This window comes from Babylonia areolata, chromosome 27, assembly GCF_041734735.1.
Source record: "Babylonia areolata isolate BAREFJ2019XMU chromosome 27, ASM4173473v1, whole genome shotgun sequence".
NCBI lineage: Eukaryota > Metazoa > Mollusca > Gastropoda > Neogastropoda > Buccinidae > Babylonia > Babylonia areolata.
The window spans coordinates 40,417,948-40,432,434 of NC_134902.1; the positions used below are offsets into that span (position 1 = coordinate 40,417,948).

A 14,487-nucleotide genomic window follows, 5' to 3' on the forward strand; every position below is an offset into this window, starting at 1 on the left:
ACCTTTCAGGCTCACTCTCATCAGCCGTCAGCACTTTTATGTTGTGTACAATGCTTGGGTCATCTTTGAAGGCCTGACCAACGCACTGTGTGTGTGTGTGTGTGAAGGCCTGACCAACGCACTGTGTGTGTGTGTGTGTGAAGGCCTGACCAACGCACTGTGTGTGTGTGTGTGTGTGAAGGCCTGACCAACGCACTGTGTGTGTGTGTGTGTGTGAAGGCCTGACCAACACACTGTGTGTGTGTGTGTGTGTGAAGGCCTGACCAACGCACTGTGTGTGTGTGTGTGTGTGAAGGCCTGACCAACGCACTGTGTGTGTGTGTGTGTGAAGGCCTGACCAACGCACTGTGTGTGTGTGTGTGTGAAGGCCTGACCAACGCACTGTGTGTGTGTGTGTGTGAAGGCCTGACCAACACACTGTGTGTGTGTGTGTGTGAAGGCCTGACCAACACACTGTGTGTGTGTGTGTGTGAAGGCCTGACCAACACACTGTGTGTGTGTGTGTGTGAAGGCCTGACCAACACACTGTGTGTGTGTGTGTGTGTGAAGGCCTGACCAACACACTGTGTGTGTGTGTGTGTGTGTGAAGGCCTGACCAACGCACTGTGTGTGTGTGTGTGTGAAGGCCTGACCAACGCACTGTGTGTGTGTGTGTGAAGGCCTGACCAACGCACTGTGTGTGTGTGTGTGTGTGTGTGAAGGCCTGACCAACGCACAGTGTGTGTGTGTGTGTGTGAAGGCCTGACCAACGCACTGTGTGTGTGTGTGTGTGAAGGCCTGACCAACGCACTGTGTGTGTGTGTGAAGGCCTGACCAACGCACTGTGTGTGTGTGTGTGTGTGTGAAGGCCTGACCAACGCACTGTGTGTGTGTGTGTGTGTGTGTGTGAAGGCCTGACCAACGCACTGTGTGTGTGTGTGTGAAGGCCTGACCAACGCACTGTGTGTGTGTGTGTGTGTGTGAAGGCCTGACCAACGCACTGTGTGTGTGTGTGTGTGTGTGTGTGAAGGCCTGACCAACGCACTGTGTGTGTGTGTGTGTGTGAAGGCCTGACCAACACACTGTGTGTGTGTGTGTGAAGGCCTGACCAACGCACTGTGTGTGTGTGTGTGTGTGTGAAGGCCTGACCAACACACTGTGTGTGTGTGTGTGTGTGAAGGCCTGACCAACGCACTGTGTGTGTGTGTGTGTGTGTGAAGGCCTGACCAACACACTGTGTGTGTGTGTGTGTGTGAAGGCCTGACCAACACACTGTGTGTGTGTGTGAAGGCCTGACCAACGCACTGTGTGTGTGTGTGTGTGTGTGAAGGCCTGACCAACGCACTGTGTGTGTGTGTGTGTGTGAAGGCCTGACCAACGCACTGTGTGTGTGTGTGTGTGTGAAGGCCTGACCAACGCACTGTGTGTGTGAAGGCTCCTTTTTCTGTCTTTGTTGCTGTTGTTCATGTTTTTTGTGGGTGATTTGTTTTTTCAGCAGATGTGGTGTAGCATATTTGGTTCACTCTGCACGCTTTGACACTTCATTGAAAGTGAAACTTTGGCTTGTGTAATAGTTCAGCTGCTGCACAGATGCTGCGTACAACGCGCGTATAGGCACAGAGGCACACGCACATCTCCTACAAAGATACAAATAGCCACAGGTGCCTGCGTAGGTGTTGACACTTTTGGCAAGCAAGGGAGTGCTGGCACTCAATGATAAACATGCGCTCACACACACATGTGCTTGTGTAAGTGCATATAATATATATATATGCCACTGTTTGTGCACACACATGTGTGCTTGTAAGTGCATATAATATATATATGCCCCAGATTGTGCACACACACGTGTGCTTGTATGTAAGTGCATATAATATATATATGCCCCAGATTGTGCACACACATGTGTGCTTGTAAGTGCATATAATATATATATGCCCCAGTTTGTGCACACACATGTGTGCTTGTAAGTGCATATAATATATATATGCCCCAGATTGTGCACACACACGTGTGCTTGTATGTAAGTGCATATAATATATATATGTCCCTGATTGTGCACACACACACATGTGTGCTTGTAAGTGCATATAATATATATATGCCCCAGATTGTGCACACACACGTGTGCTTGTATGTAAGTGCATATAATATATATATGCCCCAGATTGTGCACACACACACAAACTAACAGGTAGACAACTCTTCTTTCACAAATTTGTGTCTTGAAAGCAGTGATTGTCCTAAAAGCAGTCCTTCACAGTTCTACTTTTGTCAGTCCACAAGGAGAAAGGTGGAAAGTTGTGTCTTGAAAGCAGTGATTGTCCTAAAAGCAGTCCTTCACAGTTCTACTTTTGTCAGTCCACAAGGAGAAAGGTGGAAAGTTGTGTCTTGAAAGCAGTGGTTGTCCTAAAAGCAGTCCTTCACAGTTCTACTTTTGTCAGTCCACAAGGAGAAAGGTGGAAAGTTGTGTCTTGAAAGCAGTGATTGTCCTAAAAGCAGTCCTTCACAGTTCTACTTTTGTCAGTCCACAAGGAGAAAGGTGGAAAGTTGTGTCTTGAAAGCAGTGATTGTCCTATAAGCAGTCCTTCACAGTTCTACTTTTGTCAGTCCACAAGGAGAAAGGTGGAAAGTTGTGTCTTGAAAGCAGTGATTGTCCTAAAAGCAGTCCTTCACAGTTCTACTTTTGTCAGTCCACAAGGAGAAAGGTGGAAAGTTGTGTCTTGAAAGCAGTGGTTGTCCTAAAAGCAGTCCTTCACAGTTCTACTTTTGTCAGTCCACAAGGAGAAAGGTGGAAAGTTGTGTCTTGAAAGCAGTGATTGTCCTAAAAGCAGTCCTTCACAGTTCTACTTTTGTCAGTCCACAAGGAGAAAGGTGGAAAGTTGTGTCTTGAAAGCAGTGATTGTCCTAAAAGCAGTCCTTCACAGTTCTACTACAAGAAGGAGGGTGGCAGAATGGTTATGATCTCATCTGTCAATACAGAGTCCATATGGGTGTGGGTTCCAATCCCGATCCCGCCCTTTTCTCTCAGGTTGGACTGGAAAATCAAACTGAGCGTCTATGGTCTAGTCATTCAGATGAGGTGATAAACCGAGGTGCCATGTGCAACAAACATTTGGCACACTGAAAAAGAACCCATGACAACAAAATCCACTCTGATAGGTACACACATGTATGCATGCACTCAATGCCTGACTGAGCATGTTGGGTTATGCTGCTGGTCAGCGATCTGCCAAGCAGTTGTGGTGTAGTGTGTATGGATTTGTCTGAACGCAGTGATGCCTCCTTGAGAAACTGAAACTGAATCTCAATCCATGCTGCTGTTTCAGAGGTGTCAGATGATTTGGGGAAAATACAAGATATTTGACATGTTGTGTGTTGTCAGTGTAAGCAGACCCCCATTGCTGATAGCTGTTCTTGAGCTGTGTAATGTGTGCTGTGTGCTTTTCTCTCCTTTGAAGCTGCTGTGTGCACTTTGATTTCTTTGATTGATGGCTGTATTCAGCCTTGTGCACAAAGCTGTGAATAGTTTGACTTACATGAACAGTTAAAGCATTTTAATGTGTGTGGAGTACTGCACAAATTCCTGTATCACAGACTTTCTGCCTTTGTGTGAAAAAAAATGTTTGAATGATAAAATAGGAGTCCTATGAATTTCAAAACACTTTCACTTCTTCGTATTGTATAATTTAACTCACTCAGTACGGCCAGCCCTCTCTTCTCCTCTACACAGACCCCTCGGATGTCCAGTGGGTGTCTGAATGACCCAACCTTTAGCTTCCGTCGTCATATTTGTGGTATTCTTTGTCAACATTCACGTCTTCAGTATAAGAGCCTTCCGCTTGCAATATTTTGATGATGGTAATTGGGGTGAAACGCTGTTAACGTCGTCTCTTTTGCCGTTCGTATGGAGAGAGTTAAAGCTGAGAGACTGTTTCTTCCAACCATGCCAGTGAAGTCACATGTGATGAAATGAGATTGTCTTCAGTCATGAATGATGTGGACATTGTTCACAAGGTGCAGTCTTGACACAGAGATTCATGTATGAACTGTGACATTGACAGTATCTCTGTAGATCAGCATCACAAGGTGCAGAGTCTTGACACAGAGATACATGTATGAACTGACATTGACAGTATCTCTGTAGATCAGCATCACAAGGTGCAGAGTCTTGACACAGAGATACATGTATGAACTGTGACATTGACAGTATCTCTGTAGATCAGCATCACAAGGTCCAGAGTCTTGACATAGAGATACATGTATGAACTGTGACATTGACAGTATCTCTGTAGGTCAGCATCACAAGGTGCAGAGTCTTGACATAGAGATACATGTATGAACTGTGACATTGACAGTATCTCTGTAGATCAGCATCACAAGGTGCAGAGTCTTGACATAGAGATACATGTATGAACTGTGACATTGACAGTATCTCTGTAGATCAGCATCACAAGGTGCAGAGTCTTGACACAGAGATACATGTATGAACTGTGACATTGACAGTATCTCTGTAGATCAGCATCACAAGGTGCAGAGTCTTGACATAGAGATACATGTATGAACTGTGACATTGACAGTATCTCTGTAGATCAGCATCACAAGGTGCAGAGTCTTGACATAGAGATACATGTATGAACTGTGACATTGACAGTATCTCTGTAGATCAGCATCACAAGGTGCAGAGTCTTGACATAGAGATACATGTATGAACTGTGACATTGACAGTATCTCTGTAGATCAGCATCACAAGGTGCAGAGTCTTGACACAGAGATACATGTATGAACTGTGACATTGACAGTATCTCTGTAGATCAGCATCACAAGGTGCAGAGTCTTGACACAGAGATACATGTATGAACTGTGACATTGACAGTATCTCTGTAGATCAGCATCACTAGGTGCAGAGTCTTGACACAGAGATACATGTATGAACTGTGACATTGACAGTATCTCTGTAGATCAGCATCACAAGGTGCAGAGTCTTGACATAGAGATACATGTATGAACTTTGACATTGACAGTATCTCTGTAGATCAGCATCACAAGGTGCAGAGTCTTGACATAGAGATACATGTATGAACTGACATTGACAGTATCTCTGTAGATCAGCATCACAAGGTGCAGAGTCTTGACATAGAGATACATGTATGAACTGTGACATTGACAGTATCTCTGTAGATCAGCATCACAAGGTGCAGAGTCTTGACATAGAGATACATGTATGAACTGTGACATTGACAGTATCTCTGTAGATCAGCATCACAAGGTGCAGCGTCTTGACACAGAGATACATGTATGAACTGTGACATTGACAGTATCTCTGTAGATCAGCATCACTAGGTGCAGAGTCTTGACACAGAGATACATGTATGAACTGTGACATTGACAGTATCTCTGTAGGTCAGCATCACAAGGTGCAGAGTCTTGACATAGGGATACATGTATGAACTGTGACATTGACAGTATCTCTGTAGATCAGCATCACAAGGTGCAGAGTCTTGACACAGAGATACATGTATGAACTGTGACATTGACAGTATCTCTGTAGATCAGCATCACAAGGTGCAGAGTCTTGACACAGAGATACATGTATGAACTGTGACATTGACAGTATCTCTGTAGATCAGCATCACAAGGTGCAGAGTCTTGACATAGAGATACATGTATGAACTGTGACATTGACAGTATCTCTGTAGATCAGCATCTCTTTGTGGACAGATCCACCTGTACACATTTCTGTGCTTGAAGCTTCTTTCATAATATAGGAACTCCTGTCATAAATCCCCAAAATTACAGAAAACATTTTTGTCATTAATGTGTATTTCAGATTGATTCATCAATCAAAATTTTCCTAGGTGCCCATCTTCCCCCCAAAATACAGACCACAAGTCATGGCCTATTTGCCTTCTCTCTCTCTCTCTCTCTCTCTCTCTCTCTCTCTCTCTCTCTCTCTCTCTCTCTCTCTTCCTCTCTGTCTCCCTCTCCCTCTCTCTCTCTCTCTGTCTCTCTCTCCCCCTCTCTCTCTCTGTCTCTCTCTCCCCCTCTCTCTCTGTCTCCCTCTCCCTCTCTCTCTCTGTCTCTCTCTCCCCCTCTCTCTCTGCCTCCATCTCCCTCTCCCTCTTTCTTTTTGCTGCCTCTATTTCTGTGATAGACAGTAAATTCTATCTTGCTTTGGCATTTTCTTGTCACCATTCACCAACAATTAACATGTTGGATAAGTTAGTTTCAGTCTTTCTTTCCTACTTTAATCAAGTTCAGTTTCAAAGAGGTGTCAGAGTGTGCGGACAGATCCATATATGCTTCACCACATTTACTGGGGGTGGAGTGGTGCCTGACCTTTACATAACCCAACACGCTGATCAGGCCTTGAGAGCCTACCCCAGGTTTTTGTCTACAACGTTAACCTAAAAACAAAATAAGATAATTAGAAATAAATTCACCGACCAACAGAGCGTGTCCAGTGGTCCCAGAGTAGGGTACCTACAGTCCAAAGTGAGCATTGGTCCGCATGAAGTGGCTGTGTCCCACAAGTGAGCAATGGTCCACATGAAGTGGCTGTGTCCCACAAGTGAGCATTGGTCCACATGAAGTGGCTGTGTCCCACAAGTGAGCAATGGTCCACATGAAGTGGCTGTGTCCCACAAGTGAGCATTGGTCCACATGAAGTGGCTGTGAGCATTGGTCCACATGAAGTGGTTGTGTCCAACAAGTGAGCATTGGTCCACATGAAGTGGTTGTGTCCCACAAGTGAGCTTTGGTCCACATGAAGTGGTCGTCCCACAAGTGAGCATTGGTCCACTTGAAGTGGCCGTGTCCCACAAGTGAGCAATGGTCCACATGAAGTGGTTGTCCCACAAGTGAGCAGTGGTCCACATGAAGTGGTTGTCCCACAAGTGAGCAGTGGTCCACATGAAGTGGTTGTCCCACAAGTGAGCAGTGGTCCACATGAAGTGGCTGTGTCCCACAAGTGAGCATTGGTCCACATGAAGTGGCTGTGTCCCACAAGTGAGCTTTGGTCCACATGAAGTGGTCGTCCCACAAGTGAGCATTGGTCCACTTGAAGTGGCTGTCCCACAAGTGAGCAATGGTCCACATGAAGTGGTTGTCCCACAAGTGAGCATTGGTCCACATGAAGTGGCTGTGTCCCACAAGTGAGCATTGGTCCACATGAAGTGGTTGTGTCCCACAAGTGAGCATTGGTCCACATGAAGTGGCTGTGTCCCACAAGTGAGCATTGGTCCACATGAAGTGGCTGTGTCCCACAAGTGAGCAATGGTCCACATGAAGTGGTTGTCCCACAAGTGAGCATTGGTCCACATGAAGTGGCTGTGTCTCACAAGTGAGCATTGGTCCACATGAAGTGGTTGTGTCCCACAAGTGAGCATTGGTCCACATGAAGTGGTTGTGTCCCACAAGTGAGCATTGGTCCACATGAAGTGGCTGTCCCACAAGTGAGCATTGGTCCACATGAAGTGGCTGTGTCCCACAAGTGAGCAATGGTCCACATGAAGTGGCTGTCCCACAAGTGAGCATTGGTCCACATGAAGTGGCTGTGAGCATTGGTCCACATGAAGTGGTTGTGTCCAACAAGTGAGCATTGGTCCACATGAAGTGGTTGTGTCCCACAAGTGAGCTTTGGTCCACATGAAGTGGTCGTCCCACAAGTGAGCATTGGTCCACTTGAAGTGGCCGTGTCCCACAAGTGAGCAATGGTCCACATGAAGTGGTTGTCCCACAAGTGAGCATTGGTCCACATGAAGTGGCTGTGTCCCACAAGTGAGCATTGGTCCACATGAAGTGGCTGTGTCCCACAAGTGAGCAATGGTCCACATGAAGTGGCTGTCCCACAAGTGAGCATTGGTCCACATGAAGTGGCTGTGTCCCACAAGTGAGCAATGGTCCACATGAAGTGGCTGTCCCACAGGTGAGCAATGGTCCACATGAAGTGGCTGTGTCCCACAAGTGAGCAATGGTCCACATGAAGTGGCTGTGTCCCACAAGTGAGCATTGGTCCACATGAAGTGGCTGTGTCCCACAAGTGAGCAATGGTCCACATGAAGTTGCTGTCCCACAAGTGAGCAATGGTCCACATGAAGTGGCTGTGTCCCACAAGTGAGCAATGGTCCACATGAAGTGGCTGTGTCCCACAAGTGAGCAATGGTCCACATGAAGTGGCTGTGTCCCACAAGTGAGCAATGGTCCACATGAAGTGGCTGTGTCCCACAAGTGAGCATTGGTCCACATGAAGTGGCTGTGTCCCACAAGTCAGCATTGGTCCACATGAAGTGGCTGTCCCACAAGTCAGCATTGGTCCACATGAAGTGGCTGTCCCACAAGGACCTCACATGGAGCTGGTCTCTCAACTGAGGGTTGTGGAAGGTAGAGTCTGCATCCTCCCCTTGTCCTTCCCTTGCAAACTGAAATATGTTGGATGAGAAAAAGCGGGTGGCAGCACTTGCTAGGATGGGTCCTGGGTCCTGGTGTGGGTGTTAATGAAGGGTGGGGAGAGCTGCTGCCATGCCTTTGCCTGTAGTCACAGTACAGGGTTGTTTTTTCCTCATTTTTTGTTAGTTTGTTTTATGCTGCATTGAGTGGATAGTGGTCAGGTTTGCACAGCTCAGAGTCCAGTGTCCAGCTCAGCATGGATGGGAGATGGTCACAGAAAGAGTAATGATAATAATAATAATAAAGAAGAAGAATGCATTTATAGAGTGCATACTCTGCAACACTAAGCGCATTTAACAGGTGTGTGACATGTGAATAAAGTTAAGTTGTAAGGGCATGAAAAATGTCAAAGATAGAAAATGACTGAGTTGTATAGAGCATGAAAAATGTCAAAGATACAAACTGACTGAGTTGTATGGAGCATGAAAATGTCAAAGATACAGAGTAAGTTGTAAGGGCATGAAAAATGTCAAAGATACAAACTGACTGAGTTGTATGGAGCATGAAAAATGTCAAAGATACAGAGTAAGTTGTAATGACTGGAAATACTGTTTAAGAGCAGCAAACTGGTGTAACAGTACACACACACACACATCCCCCTCCTCCTGCCACCCCACCCCTCACCCCTTCTGCACTCTCACACACACATGGCCTTGTGCACCAATGCACACAAAGACATTGTGGGGGAGAAAGATGTGGTCTGTGATTGAATTATCTTGTTAACTTAAGTTGTTAAGTTGTGAAGAAAATGGCATGCCTCCAAAAGGTGATGATGACAGTTCACAGAGTGTGTTGTGTCCAGCTTTACAGAGCAGAGACAGCGGTCAGTTCATTTGGTCCAGCCAGTTTCTCCCTGTTGTACCCCGCATGCTGCCCACTTGTTTGGGGATTAAAGAAAACACACAGCAACGAGTCATGCAAAGCACAAAATGGGATTATATCATTTTTGTGAAACTTGTCAGTGACTCCTAGAGTTAGTTGCTAACAGCGTATAGCCTGTCTACACTTTGAAGTTGTGAAGTATTGAAATGAAGTTCAATCGTCAGCTTCCTGCCTTGACATGACTGAAATTCAGGGTGGTCAGGTCAGAAATGCACTTTACATTCACACTCAAAGAAGTCTTACTTTAGCTGATTGCTTTCAACAGTGGAAAGGTCAGCGATGCCATTATTGGCGTATTATGTCATTGCCTGCTACACTGTCAGTTCAGAACTGACCTGGTCTGAAATGTTAGTGTGAAAAAGGTGTAAAATGAACATTTGTCGTGTCCTGCCAGGCAGTTCCTTTATGTCTTGTGAATCCTACACAGTATACCCATTATGTCCCGTGTGTCACAACCAGTATACCATTTGACTTGTATGTCCTACCCAGTGTACCATTTATGTCTTGTGTCCTACCCACTGTCTAGTGTGTCATGCCAGTATACCCTTTTGGTGTGTTCTGTACCATTTTATCTCCTGTGTCCTACCCACTACATGAGTTATATACCAACAGATGTCCTGTTTCTCCTACCCATTCAAATTCTGCCTATCCAACCTGGCATATCTCATGTACCAACTTGTCCAGTGCAGTTTTGCATCCTATCCAAATGTGGTGCCCAGCCCAGATTGCTCCCAGTGTCCTCGGTGTGTTGACAGAGCAAGTGACATGATGGAAAGCAGTTGTGATGTGATGTTTTTTTCCGGAAGGAATTTCTACATGTTGACAAGACACAGTACCAGTAAAGCAGCAGTGTGTTCTGGAGCTGACCACAGTTCTGTTGGCAGTGATTTGTTTCACCGTTAACATTTTCTGGCATGTGAATGTCTTTAAACAAGTGTTGGATGCAGTCCTGCCTAGTTTGACAGGGAGTTTTGATACCACGTAGAATGTTCCAGTGTCAAAGTTTTGAGAGAGAGAGGGAAAGAAGTGTGTATCAGAAAATCAGCATGTGGATATGCCTGAGCCATGGTGAGTTCAGCTGGTTGAAATTTGATGTGATTTCATTCTTCACTGGCACCACGGTCACTGTCAAAGCACGCTGTTTTGCAGTGTGTTGGTTTGTGTCACCTCGGAGTTGATGCACTTCCAGTCCCCTGTGGCGTCTGTCACTGAGTGTGTGTGGAACCGCTTTGGTTTGTGTGACAGATGTCTGTCACTGTGTGCAGAACCGCCTTGGTTTGTGTGTGACGGATATCTGTCACTGTGTGCAGAACCGCCTTGGTTTGAGTGTGACGGATATCTGTCACTGTGTGCAGAACCACCTTGGTTTGTGTGTGACGGATATCTGTCACTGTGTGCAGAACCGCCTAGGTTTGTGTGTGACGGATATCTGTCACTGTGTGCAGAACCGCCTTGGTTTGTGTGTGACGGATATCTGTCACTGTGTGCAGAACCGCCTGGGTTTGAGTGTGACGGATATCTGTCACTGTGTGCAGAACTGCCTCGGTTTGTGTGTGACGGATATCTGTCACTGTGTGCAGAACCGCCTCAGTTTGTGTGTGATGGATATCTGTCACTGTGTGCAGAACCGCCTTGGTTTGTGTGTGACGGATATCTGTCACTGTGTGCAGAACCGCCTTGGTTTGTGTGTGACGGATATCTGTCACTGTGTGCAGAACCGCCTTGGTTTGAGTGTGACGGATATCTGTCACTGTGTGCAGAACTGCCTTGGTTTGTGTGTGACGGATATCTGTCACTGTGTGCAGAACCGCCTCAGTTTGAGTGTGACGGATGTATGTCTCTGTGTGTAGAACCAGTTTGGTGGGTGTGCAGAACCACCTGCTGTTGGTGTCATCACCTGTGATGCTCATGAATGTTTTGTGTTTGCTGTTTATGGTGGCTTGTGTGGTGTTAGTGGTGCTGTGTGTGTGAGAGAGAGAGAGTGTGTGTGTGTGTGTGTGTGCGCAGAGGCTTGAAGGCAGCACAACTGTAGTTAAAAGCATCTCCTTGTGCATTGTCTGTGATGAATTTTAGCATGTTGTCCATTTGTGTGTGTGTGTGTGTGTTGTTAGTATGTCAGTATGCAATGTGTGTTGCAAAAGTTTATCCGTTTGAACTGCTGATGGTAGATATGTTTGTGTATTACTGATGGCAGCTTTTTGTGAATGTGTATGTGTGTGGAGTTGCTAAGGCAAATATGTTTTTGTGTTGCCTATAGTTTATAATTACGTGTGTTTGTGCAGCTGATAATAGATAATTGTGAGGTGATAATGCCAGCAGTATGGCTTTGGCTGAGTGAGTTGGTTTTGACAGATTGTGTGTGTGAGTGTGTGCAGTAAGCTGAGGCATGCATGCTAGTGCATGCTGCAAAGACTGCTGTGTGCTGCCAAAAAAAGTGGCTGTATGTTTGGTGCTGAAAGTGACGATTGCTCTGTGTGTGTGTGTGTGTGTGTGTGTGTGTGTGTGTGCTGCTGCTGCTAACTGATGTGTGTTTGATGCTGAAAGTGATAGTGGCTGCTGTGTGTGTATGCCCCTATTTAATGTGTTGATGTCACCATGGTGATTTGACATGTGCCTGTAGCCAGAGGTACCTAGGTATGTTAGTGGCAGGTATCAGCATCCAGGTGAACGGTAGGAATGGCTATGTGTGCATTTTGCAAACTGCAACAAGTTTTGATTACCATTGTTCACAGTAGCTGTATGGATTTTCCTATGGAAGCATTTGAGAGTGACAGATGCATTGCAAATGGCAGCGAGTGTGTTCATGATGTGTAGATGTGTATGTATGTTATTTGGTGCAGCATTTATGGATCAGTGCATATGCTTTTATGCCTCACTGAAACCGAAACTGACGTATAGGTGTATATTATATGTGACATAGCACCTCCTTCAAACAGACTGAAATGAGGTGGAGGCATGCATGGGTGTCTGTCAGTGTCTGCTGTGTGTGTATGAACCATCAGCTGTCTGCCTCATGTGTGTGTGTCATAGACCAGCTGTGTGTATGACATGCTGTCAGTGTCTGCTGTGTGTGTATGAACCATCAGCTGTCTGCCTCATGTGTGTGTGTCATAGACCAGCTGTGTGTATGACATGCTGTCAGTGTCTGCTGTGTGTGTATGAACCATCAGCTGTCTGCCTCATGTGTGTGTGTCATAGACCAGCTGTGTGTATGACATGCTGTCAGTGTCTGCTGTGTGTGTATGAACCATCAGCTGTCTGCCTCATGTGTGTGTGTCATAGACCAGCTGTGTGTATGACATGCTGTCAGTGTCTGCTGTGTGTGAATGAACCATCAGCTGTCTGCCTCATGTGTGTGTGTCATAGACCAGCTGTGTGTATGACATGCTGTCAGTGTCCGCTGTGTGTGAATGAACCATCAGCTGTCTGCCTCATGTGTGTGTGTCATAGACCAGCTCTGTGTATGAGATGCTGTCAGTGTCCGCTGTGTGTGAATGATCCATCAGCTGTCTGCCTCATGTGTGTGTGTCATAGACCAGCTGTGTGTATGAGATGCTGACCTGACAGTGTGAGTGTCCCTGACCTGGTAATGTGAATGTCCTTGACCTGACAATGAGTGTCCCTGACCTGACGATGTCAGTTCCTGACCTGATGATGTGGATTACATCCCTGACCTGACAATGTGAATTATGTCCCTTACCTGATGATGTCAGTGACCCTGACCTGATGATGTGGATTACATCCTTGACCTGACAGTGTGAATTGTGTCCCTGACCTGACGATGTGAGTGACCCTGATCTAATGATGTGGATTACATCCCTGACCTGACAGTGTGAATTGTGTCCCTGACCTGACGATGTGAGTGACCCTGATCTAATGATGTGGATTACATCCCTGACCTGACAGTGTGAATTGTGTCCCTGACCTGACGATGTGAGTGCCCCTGACCTGATGATGTGGATTGCATCTCTGACCTGACCATGTGAGTGCCCCTGACCTGACCATGTAAGTGTCCCTGACCTGACCATGTGATTGTTCCTGACCTGATGATGTGAGTGACCCTGATCTGACGATGTGAGTGAACCTGACCTGACGATGTGGATCACATCCCTGACGTGTGAGGTGTGTGTGGCAGGGCGAGGGAGGCAAGCTACGCCGCGCCCCGTCATGGAGGAAGAAGTTCCGCAGCAAGGAGGGTGGGGGGGGTGGCCCCGTGGGGGTGGGGGACGCGGACCTGGCCCTGGCCCTCAGCGGCAGCAGCACCGGCACCCCCTCCCAGCCCTCCCCGCAGCACGCCCGCCGGGCCACCGCCACCTCCTCCCCCATCACCAACGTCGCCATGGAGACCGCCTCGGCCAGCTCCTCCGCCCCCTCCCCAGCGCCCACGCCAATGCGCAAGATGGCGGACGGTTCCAAGCCTTTCTGAGGACGGAGCGTGGTGTGTGTGGCACTGTGGCGCGGGGTGGCGGCCGGAGAGAGGCTGTGTGGGTGTGGTGTCGGGGAGGACCTGATGGATCAGACAGGAACTGTGACCTCCAGTGTGGGCAGGACGGAGGTGTGTGTTCTGTGATGGACAAGGTCTGTGGTGGGTTGGGTTGGGTCGGGGCCGCAGCGGTGCCAAGACTGGTGTGACTGGACGATGGGGAGGGGAGGGGAGGGGTGTGGGAGGGGAGGACTGACTGACAGGAGGGGGGGGGGGAGAAGAGGGATGAGGGGATGGGGGGGAGGGGACGTCAGCAACGACCAGGCAGGGTCCTGGTGTGTATGGCCTCACTGACCTGTCCCCTTGTCAGTCACAAACAACACCACTCCCTTCAGGGGGCATCACCTTCTTCTTGCAAGTTACCTAGCCTCTCTCAGGGCGGATAACCACTGTGTTCATCATCGTTCATCGGAGTCAAAAAAGTGTGTTGGTCCAATATGCACAGGAAATCACCGTTGGTGTCAGTGTGAACTTCATGGTCTGTGTGTGTGTATGTTGTGTGGCCTGTGTGTGTGGCCTGTGTGTGTGTGTGTTGTGGGGCCTGTGTGTGGGGTGGATGTGGTGGAAGGAGAGGTGTGGAGGAGGGACAGGGGGTGCAGGCGGTGGACCAGTGGTGGAGGCCGGGAGGTGGTGGTGGTGGTGACTGTGACGGACAGCAGCCTGTGGTCTGTGGATTCTCCTCTCCACTCAGGACA

General features: G+C 47.5%; 1 protein-coding gene across 4 annotated transcripts in view; it reads left to right on the forward strand.

Annotated features, from left to right (window-relative positions):
* LOC143301621 (liprin-alpha-1-like) overlaps nucleotides 1-13,876 on the forward strand; it is a 158,854-nt gene extending 144,978 nt beyond the window's left edge. For all 4 annotated transcript variants that reach the window (XM_076616026.1, XM_076616028.1, XM_076616029.1 and 1 more), the window contains one exon: nucleotides 13,445-13,876. In XM_076616026.1, the coding sequence (XP_076472141.1) occupies nucleotides 13,445-13,735 (291 nt within the window). In that variant the 3' untranslated portion in view covers nucleotides 13,736-13,876. The remainder of the gene's footprint in view (nucleotides 1-13,444) is intronic.
* The last annotated feature ends 611 nt before the right edge of the window (nucleotides 13,877-14,487 follow it).